The sequence below is a fragment of the Styela clava genome, chromosome 6, assembly GCF_964204865.1.
Source record: "Styela clava chromosome 6, kaStyClav1.hap1.2, whole genome shotgun sequence".
NCBI classification, from domain to species: domain Eukaryota; kingdom Metazoa; phylum Chordata; class Ascidiacea; order Stolidobranchia; family Styelidae; genus Styela; species Styela clava.
In genome coordinates this window covers 12,184,957-12,195,341 of record NC_135255.1, presented here as the reverse complement: position 1 = coordinate 12,195,341, position 10,385 = coordinate 12,184,957, and the positions used below count along the sequence as shown (strand labels likewise).

Genomic DNA, 10,385 nt, shown 5'->3' with positions numbered 1-10,385 from the left:
ATACATACATACAAATTATGCGCATATATCGACATCGGGGTTGACTCCAATCCTTGCTTTTTTGGCTTCGGTTGGTTAGCTACGGAGAGCAGTCATTAGTCAATGAACTGGAAAACAATTAATCAGGTTGATGAGCGACAGCGCGCATTTAAAATAGAAAATAAAAGACGACGCCTTTTAATTCATAAAGTGAATATTATATTTGTATTTGGGTAGCCTTGATATCGAAGGTGATGTCATATCCGCCCATTATTGCACAACCATAAATACTGCTCGCTGATTGGTGGGAAAATGATGCCGTCACCATCGGTTTGTCACGTGGACGCCACCTCTTCGATCCTTTCAACGCGCGGCTTCACGGTGAGTGCTGGCTTTTTCGGAGCTCTTCTACTTATTTCGTTTTTGACTTCTCGCATCAAGGTACGCTCGTTTTTTCTCCTACTATTTATAGTTTTCATGGATAGCTTAGGTTGTAATTGTAAATATGTATGTAAGAATCAGTCTTGTAACTAGATTAAATAGAATTTAACGGTATACCATGGTTATTCAGTTAGATGCTGAACACACCGGCAAGTAATACATACCATGCGAACATGTTGTACTAAACTCGCCTAGTTGTAGCCTATTACCAGCATACAAATACCAGAATATAGACTAGTGTTCGCCATTTTTATATTTTGAAATATAAATGTGTATAATGGTTGGCAGTTGAGTCATTAAAGTAGACTACGTTAGATGTTTTGGAGTTGTGGTGTTTCGAAGTCAGTCTGTCTATATTTTCATTCATTACTTGAGTACTTCCACTTTGTACAAAATCCAACTCTTGTGATACTGCGAGCAATTTGTCTCATTCTACATACATTGCATCAAAATAATCGCAAGATTTATTATAGTGATTAAGACTAGGTAATTATGTAAACAAGTGATGATATTTTTCTCTCTGGCTGTCTGGATATAAATCTATTTTTAAACTTTGTGATTCACATTGTTTTGTTTATTTTCTCTTGATGCTTTCAATGCCTGGCTCACTTGTGAATGCAAGATACAAAACCATTTACTGATTGTCAATGAATTACACAAACACTGGAAAAACCAAATTGAAAAAATAAAATAATAGTGTGGAATGTTATTGAAGACTTTATCGCTAAGCAGTATGTGACTAAATGCTTGAAACTAATAGCGTTATTTTGATTTAGTTAAAATAAACTTCTGTAGAGTTTGTATTACTGCACTATCTCCTGACCTCTTACTGCTACTTCTGTTCTTGAAAATAATACAGTAAAATTGGGTAACTTTGGATGATTTCGCTATATCTTAATCAATATCTCTGCCGTTGGCTGTCCAATTCACTTCAAATTTGAAATATATTACATTGATGTAATTCTCTGCGCACGCATTTAATTTTCTCGTGGATCAGATCATTTTTTCTGTCTTAATAGCTCATTTTTCACTGCACCACTGAATATCTAACTTCGGATGGGGAATCATCTCCCTGCGTTGTCGCAACTCGAGCGAAAATTGTGTGCGTGAAGACAAAACCTCGTTTTACCTTGTTACGTAAATGCCAGATGTTCAATCCACGTAGCGAGTGGCGATGATAATGAGGACCATAGGATTTCTGGTGCGGCACGTTCAAATTTTTTTATACAAAAATGTCTTTTTATTTTCTCTTATCGCAACTTTATATCAGAATAGTCACCGATCACGGTCGCACGATAAATATTATTGAGCATTCATTATTAAATTGAACTATTAAAATGTCGGTCGTGCATAAATCACGACAAAACACCGATTTGGCAACTTTGATTTAAATTACTTTAGTTAAATTCATCAAACGAAACCCACTTGCAACAATGATCCTTGTTATATATTGCTGATTATATATTTTTATATTTACGTGGCATTTCTTGACTGCATATAATTTTCCTATTTTAAACCATGCTGCAGTTTCAAATGGATGAATTTGAATCGTCAAAACGAACGAAATATTTTTCGGTAATTGTCATTTTAAATAAATTTCCAACATTTGACGCCATGAATTTAAGATGTAAAGAAAACTGATGTGTATTATTAAGCCGATATTGATCCAATCGAACAAAATATCGCTGTTATTTTCAAATCTACGCCAACTCGTCGGCGCCCGAATGTCTAGCGTCAAATCTAACGGCGACGCAACATGGCGTCGTCTTCGAAGTGAGCGACGTCAAGATGACGTCAGTTTAGTGTGTGTCAGATGCTGTTATTTTGATATATAAAAAAAACGGACCTGAAGTATGCGCACCAAGATGGCGCACAACCTGAACTCAGGTGGTGTACCAGGTTAGGGTTCAGGTGGTGCGACATCTTGGTGCGCATACTTCAGGAGTACCAAAAAAACGAAAAGAATTATAATTGTTTCTCATCTCACGATCAGTCTTAATTTTGTATATACTGCGCTGTTGAATATATGATAACAGATTGAGATATATAAGGATTTGCTATAGAAACTGCTAGAAGCACAATATGACGCTATTTAGTCGAGATATAAACGATTGAAAATTTCGTCAAGAGGTTACCGGGTTTTACGGTACTGTTAAGTATTGTCCTCCCATAATCTTATGATGCTGTCTGTTAATAACATTTACACTTGACTTAATTACTAATGCAAGTCAATTCCAGCATTGATTTAGAGCTAACTACTAACCGAAACAAGTTTTTTATACTCGAATCAATGAAGTTACTGTATAAAATTTACTAGTCAAACACTGTCAATTTCTGATCTGCAATTAAAAGTTTCCAACCTACTTAATAACAAACTTTTGTATGTCGCCAAACATCGTTCAATGTAGTGGTCAGGAAACGAGCATTTTTGATAGGTTGGTGAGAATTTCCGCCAACTAATCACAAGAAATGTATTTTTTTAGGACATCAAAGATAACAAGGGGTTAATTATCTCATACCGCTCTCAATTGTATACACAAAGTATAGTAGTGGTAGTATTTTATTGATTTTCATCAGAGCTGCATCATGTCATTCATTTTTGATAAAAAAAAGGCAAGAAAAAGTCTTGTATGTAATCATAGGGTGATTGCATGATTACAAACATCTTCCGCCAAAATTCTTTTATATCTTTCCTCTAATCTTGTTTTTTCTTCTTTTTTTTTTAAAAGATGGGGCTCTTTACACGGCAGTTGCTTCATTAACTTTACCAAGAACCTCAATTCTAAAGCCTAATCATGTTCCTGAAGATTGTTCGTTTGACAAATGTTCAAATACAAGCTTCTTTTTCAGGTCCTAATATCTCTGCTGAACTGATTAGTATCAATTAAAGCAATGGGAAAAGAAAAAATACATATCAACATTGTTGTTATCGGTCATGTCGACTCTGGCAAATCGACAACCACTGGTCATCTAATTTACAAATGTGGGGGCATTGACAAACGTGCCATTGAGAAATTTGAAAAGGAGGCCCAAGAGGTTAGTTACATAAACAATTTTTTAATAGAGTTCGATTAAACAAGCAATTTTGTATTGTCAAGAATTGTGTATAACCATATGAAAAAAAAAATTCTGTGAAGCTTCTGTATTTAAATTATAAAATATTATGACTATTTGAATATGAAATTAGTTAGGGAGTCGAATCATGGCAAAATTTATGTTATTATACTCTGACAGTCTTTTTTTGCTGTGAATAACCAACTCTATCTATTTAAAGATGGGAAAAGGTTCATTCAAATATGCCTGGGTGCTTGACAAATTGAAGGCAGAGCGTGAACGCGGTATAACCATTGATATTGCACTGTGGAAGTTCGAAACTGGAAAGTATTCTGTCACCATCATTGATGCCCCAGGTCATCGTGATTTCATCAAAAACATGATTACTGGGACTTCTCAGGTTTGTGGTGAATTCATATTCTATGGAAGAAATAGAACCAGGTGTCAGTGTGCTTGAATTTTAGGATTGATTATATGCATTGTGAATATGCTTTTCATGTACCTGAAATTAGGGTTGTCCAAAACTAATCGAATATTAAAGTATTCTATCACTTGACCAGCACAATTTCCGATTTTATTGTTGTATTATTGTCACATCGTTGCACAGTTGTGAGTGGACACTTTCTTGCAAGACTTGATCAATTTACACATTCATTGCGTCAGAAAACTGAGAATTAATGTAGAGCCTTTGCTCCAGCCAATACTGTGCCACACTGCAAACAAAAGTAAAATCCAAATGTGATGAAATATTGTGTACTTATAAAGACTGATTTCGGTAAATTTCTTAAAACAATTTACTGGAAATATTGGGAGTAATATTGAACCTATCTGTTCTCAAGATCCAATTAAGGTCAGATATTGTACAAGTTGTGATTAGGGATGGGCAATATAGAATAATTTACTATTCTAGAATAGTTAAATCAAATCCAGAATACCGAATCCTATTCTATTTTCATACTTGTTCAAATAGTGGGAATTTCCACATTGCTGGATTTACGGTAGATGTTGAAAAAATTGTAAATGTATTATTTATTTATAAATATCCTCAACATTGGATTTTAATTGATACTAAATAGACATTTCCCAAAATCCCAGGACAATAAAATCTAAGAATATTACATTATTTTTTGCCTTCAATTGCTTCAAATGTATGTAATCCCTAAATACTGATATCATTATTAATGTTAGTCTACCGAGTGTACTAAAACACACCCGCTGAGAATTAATTAGATGCAGGACCAGCGTGTGGCCACTGCAACCTATGCGGCCGTTGTAAAATATTCAATTTAACCAATATCGGTTGAAATCAACTTTTTATTCTGTGCGAGCAAGACTTGCAAACAAAGTTGCCGTAAACGCGATTTCGTACTTAGTTATTAGGTAATAACATCTAAAGACTAATTCATTTCCAATTATTATCGTTACATATTATCTACCCAGACTTGGTCCTACTCAAACTCAATACGTAACTATCTTCGCCAGATGCGGCACCTTTTTTAAATTTTCCGTGACTAAAATACTACAGACACTCTATCAAATGTGTGTCTATCTTGAACGATAGAAACGGACCAAAAAATATGTAATGTTTTGAGAGTGAAATTTAAATGAGACAGAATGTCGTGTTCTGCGATATTACTTTGTATTTAGGAAAATGGTGTAATAAAATTATTCGTAAACAATATTTGAATTAAATTAATCGTTAGTAATGTCATAACATTTGACGCCTGGCTTTTGGATTACATGCCTCATTTTTTCGGGGAAAACCCGCAGGTCGCGAACAATCATTTAATATAAAATGAAGCAAGGCACGTCTGTAAACAATAAAAGATTGTCGCAATCAGATTATCGGAATATCGCCAGTAAGTCGGCATAAATAAATATTATTATTATTATACCCTAGCTAGATAGTAAAGCAGGAAAACACAAAAATGGTGCAATGAGTCTTTACCGTCATCGTACTTCGCCGACTTATTGTTCAGAATACTCTGATTGGGATTATAGTATTTGATGTTTACCGATTTGATGGGTTCTTAGCGAGTAGACGCAAGTTTCATTAAGCGATAGAGCTTCACGCACTCGAGAAAAAACTCTCGACTTTAATTGATAAATTGGAAACCCGTAATACAAAAAATGATGCAATAACGAAACCTTTTCCGCGAGGTGTACTTCGCCGACTGGTTGTGATTACGAACACTTTTGGTTTTTCACTTAAATAACTTTGTTGAATTTTGATAGCCAGGCATACAATGATTCAATTGTTTATTGTATGCAAATTGTTTCATACACTAAAAAAAGCCTCCATTACTTGATTTTATTTTAGAAAATATTCAGTATTTCATAATCGAAAATATATTTAGAATGTATTTAAATAGTGGATTATTTGGTATCCGCCATCCATTACTGCAATCATACTTGTGTAAGTTCAACAATGCTATAAAGAAAATTATTGCTTCATGTATATTGTTACTTCCCATTCAGGCAGATTGCGCCGTCCTGATTGTTGCATCTGGGGTGGGAGAATTTGAGGCTGGTATTTCAAAGAATGGACAAACAAGAGAACATGCACTTTTGGCATACACACTTGGAGTAAAGCAAATGATAGTTGCTGTAAACAAAATAGACAGCACCGAGCCACCATACAGCGAGGCCAGGTCAGTTTGAAACTGTTTTATCATACCAAAAAAAACCAATGTTAAAAATGTTATGGGCAGGGCAATACATTGCGGAGGAAAAATAGCATTTAAGCATGGCGGACGATTGTATTATAATAAGAGCCTCTAAAAATTGAATTGCTTTGATTAATCTGTGAACATTGGCCACAGGCGCGCAGCCAGGATTTTCAAAAGAGGGGGTTTCATAATCATAAATTCCCATTGCGGTCTGTAACAGTCTTCACATTACGCGCTCGTTAAAGGGACGTCTTTTCAGCGTATAATGATTATTCTTGTCGCGTGAAATATTCAATCTCTGACAACTACAAAATTCTAAAATGTGTTCATATATTAGTTTAATTGTGTCCAACGTAACTCGCGGTTGCTTCTTCTTACGTCAAAATTAAAACATCAGTTCTCTGAAATGCCACGGCGATCGGTGGACATAAAAATATGAGATAAACGGTGTATTTAATTTTAATACGTATTTTTGGGATCTTGCCAACTCGTTATCGCCGTTAGAAAAATAAGTACAATTTTATTTTGTATTGTACTTATGAAGTATATCGTTGAATCAAAAATAGATATTCATTGCCGCGATTACGCCACTTGTTAAAAGAGCCGACGGTTACAACGAAAAATGATTTTTCTGTTGTGCAAAGTAATCAAATCGTGACCGATAAGGGCCTATTTGAAATGTCTTGCTTTATTAATTTAATTGTCTTCAATTTAACCAGCGTTTGCGTCGACGAAACAAAACAATTTTTCACAATTCAAAATTTTAAAATACCTCGGCCATTTGCTGACATAAAAATAAAAATTTGTGGTAACTGCCCGTCGCCTATCATATATTGTTTTGATCCGTATTTTTTCTATTTTGCAAATTCGACAAATTTGAAATGTGCTTGTAACATTGACTCCGTTCAATCGCAATGCTGACACTCCGATTATTTTTAAAGATAAAACCTCCTGAAAAATCCGTAAATCTGCTGTAAGTTCTCACAGAGTAAAATTTATTTCAGTACAATAAAAATTGATGGATATACTTCGGATTAATTATCTTATATATCATCACAAACTGGGAAAAAGATCGCGTTTTCAACCTTTTTCTACGAAAATTTTAAAGTAATGGATAAAAGGTAAATCCCACCCACAATTAACCGTGTTTCGATTTTAGTGACGGTATGTTCCTAAACGGCGACCAAACATAATGTGCGCCGTAGGCACACGAAATTTCGCGATTTTGCGACTAGAAAAGCGTTTTTAGACTGTCGCGGGACTCAACAAAACCTATATTGTTTACGGTTTTATTTTCAGTATTTTATAATGCCGCTTTTCAATCAAATTTAGATTGCGGTTTTACTCCTTCTTTTGTCTTTAGAATCTCGCCACCGATGACCGTATAATAACTCGCGAATTCACAATTCCGTGCAAAGTACAAAAATAAAAAAATTATCATGTTTATCGTGGCACAAATTTTATATGATTTAGAAAGAATAAAAACCGACGTAAGGGCGTTTACGGCCAAAATAACACGCTGATGAAAACATGGGCGATTTTGGCAGAAGGCAATTGCACGTGTTATCGGCAACTTTTTCACTTTTCAGAAAATTCAAAAGGGGGGGTTTCGACCCCGAAAACCCCCCTGGCTGCGCCACTGATTGGCCATGGGCGTTATATAAAATTGTAATTCAAATATTGGGTGTGAAATAACGCTTCAAAAACCAGGAGTTCTGAGCCGCGTTTTAACTGACTGGCTGTACAGCAATAAGTAATTATATAGAAATCTTTCTGTGTTCTATGCCAATGTAAAGCTCATCGGGTATTCCAATTCATTCAGATTCAAGGAAATTGTGAAGGAAGTTTCAGGTTATCTGAAAAAAGTTGGTTACAACCCCAAAAAGATTCCTTTTTTGCCAATCTCTGGGTGGCATGGAGACAACATGCTTGAGAAATCTGAAAAAACAAAGTGGTTTGACAAAGGTTGCGTTTATGAAGGCGAAAAAAATGTTAAAAAAACTGCATTTTGTCTCTTTGAGGCCTTGGACCAAATTGAACCCCCGACTCGACCGACCGACAAGCCCCTTCGTCTGCCTCTGCAGGATGTTTATAAGATTGGAGGTGAGAAATTTTTGCGTATTATTATTCATTGGTTGCTTTGGTTCCATATCCTATGTTACGTATGAATTTAAGTTTTATTTCTTCCGAGTAAAAATAATGGATATAGTCAACTTGAGAGAAAGGCAAGATAAGGCCCATAAGACCGGATCAAATTTAACCGGACCATTAGTAGAAGCTTTTTAAAAAAATACCCCTAAATTAAACTAAGTTTATGCAGCAATTAATGCTATATATATATGTCCTGTTATCCCATTTTTTAGGTATTGGAACAGTTCCTGTGGGACGTGTGGAGACCGGCATAATTAAGCCTGGGATGGTTGTTACGTTTGCCCCGGTCGGCATTATGACTGAAGTTAAATCTGTGGAAATGCATCATGAATCTATGGACCAAGCTCTGCCTGGTGATAATGTCGGATTCAATATCAAGAATGTTTCTGTAAAGGATATCCGTAGAGGAAATGTAGCTGGTGATAGTAAATCTGATCCCCCTTCGGAAGTTGCGGATTTCACAGCTCAAGTCATAGTATTGAACCATCCTGGGCAAATTTGTGCTGGCTATGCACCTGTGCTAGATTGTCATACAGCTCACATTGCGTGCAAGGTGTGAATTTTGTTATTAGTTTATTGAAAATAGTTGGTAAATTCAGGAGGCCTTTATTGGAAATTTTATTTTTTAGTTTGCTGAGTTGAAAGAGAAGATGGACAGAAGATCTGGTAAAGTACTGGAAGCTGAACCAAAATTTTTGAAATCTGGTGACGCAGCTATGGTCAGACTTGTTCCAAGCAAACCAATGTGTGTCGAAGCGTTCAAGAATTATGCTCCGCTTGGTGAGTTGCGATTAAATTAAGACAAATCCTTGGTATTGTTGATAAAAACAACAACTTCCATTGTGGCAGAATGGGAATTGGAAGAAAGTGGGCTGAGAGGTGCCAGCTCCCACAGGAAAAAAATTTGAAATCGTTGATAGACTCTTTGAAAGGTGGTGATCGATTAATTTACCTCCCATTATTAGATTTTTTTTTTTAAGGTCGTTTCGCCGTCCGCGACATGCGACAGACTGTTGCTGTTGGAGTCATCAAGGAAACTACCAAAAAGACCGGGAATGTGAAAGAAACCAAGGCAGCAGCTAAGGTCAATAAAAAAGCAGGAGCCAAGAAGTGACTGGAAGCATCTGGCGCCCATCAACAGCCTAGACCTAAAAAAAATTCGCATTTTAGTTTTAATTTCTTGAGTAACTCTCTCTGTCGCGTGTTTCATTATGTGGTGTGTTTTTCATGTAATCACCGAAAACATTTCAGAAGGAAAGGATGATTCGCGTTTCTTTTCTTTCAATTTCACGTATCTTATGGTGTTGGTCTGAAATAAAGCAAGCTTGCGAATTTATCTGTATTTTTGTTGTCTGGGTGTCACCAGCGGGGGAAAAAATCCTCATTGCTAGTGTTGCGCAAACCGACCGATTTAGATTAGAGATGTACAGATACCACTTTTGTCGCCGATACCGATCCGATACTAGCTAAAAACGCCGATACCGATACTACAAAAAGGCCGATATTCCGATACCGATACTATGTAAATATTACTTAATTAGGTGTGTTGTGTAGGGCAGACGGGTTAAAACAATGGTCTTTGAGCGTTGTTCATAGTACAAAATATTTCAGATCGAAAAAAAAGATATATATGTCGCATAATATGAAATTAATGTTTGGTATCCATATGCTTTAACTGATTAAGATACATTGTGCAGTAACGCTAGTAATCTCGGTGTTCAATTGAAACTCGTAAGCCGGGATGTCCAATATGAATTTAATGTTAATTCAAAAATCGTTATTCGTGTTTAAAAGAATATCGAATATCACCCACACATTCTAGAGCCGCCGTCCTACGATCAAATTAAAAGCATTTTTCAAATATTTCATTTCGTCGCTATTCGTAATCGTCGACGCAATAAGTAAGTCAAAGCCCACACGAACGAATATCAATCGGCACCGACCAAAAGAAGGCCTACCTATAACCGTCGAGGACGTTTTTTACTTTACTATTTTATATTATCATACAATTGCTATCATATATTTTGTGACATTCTAGGGCTAGGCGGTCATGTCAATATATCTGAAAAGAAATTGTGTAGTTAAACAAAA

General features: G+C 35.7%; 1 protein-coding gene across 2 annotated transcripts; it reads left to right on the top strand.

The window, feature by feature from the left end:
- Positions 1-229: 229 nt before the first annotated feature.
- Positions 230-9,630, top strand: LOC120330747 (elongation factor 1-alpha 1-like). 2 transcript variants are annotated; one of them, XM_078113432.1, is made up of 8 exons: positions 230-360; positions 3,271-3,456; positions 3,695-3,874; positions 5,953-6,125; positions 7,966-8,246; positions 8,507-8,847; positions 8,924-9,074; positions 9,275-9,630. In XM_078113432.1, the coding sequence occupies exons 2-8, from the start codon at positions 3,313-3,315 to the stop codon at positions 9,406-9,408; spliced, it is 1,404 nt and encodes a 467-aa protein (XP_077969558.1). In that variant the 5' UTR covers positions 230-360; positions 3,271-3,312; the 3' UTR covers positions 9,409-9,630. The 2 variants fall into 2 exon arrangements, with proteins under 2 accessions (XP_077969558.1, XP_039253588.2); XM_039397654.2 differs by having other exon boundaries at positions 316-420.
- Positions 9,631-10,385: the final 755 nt, after the last annotated feature.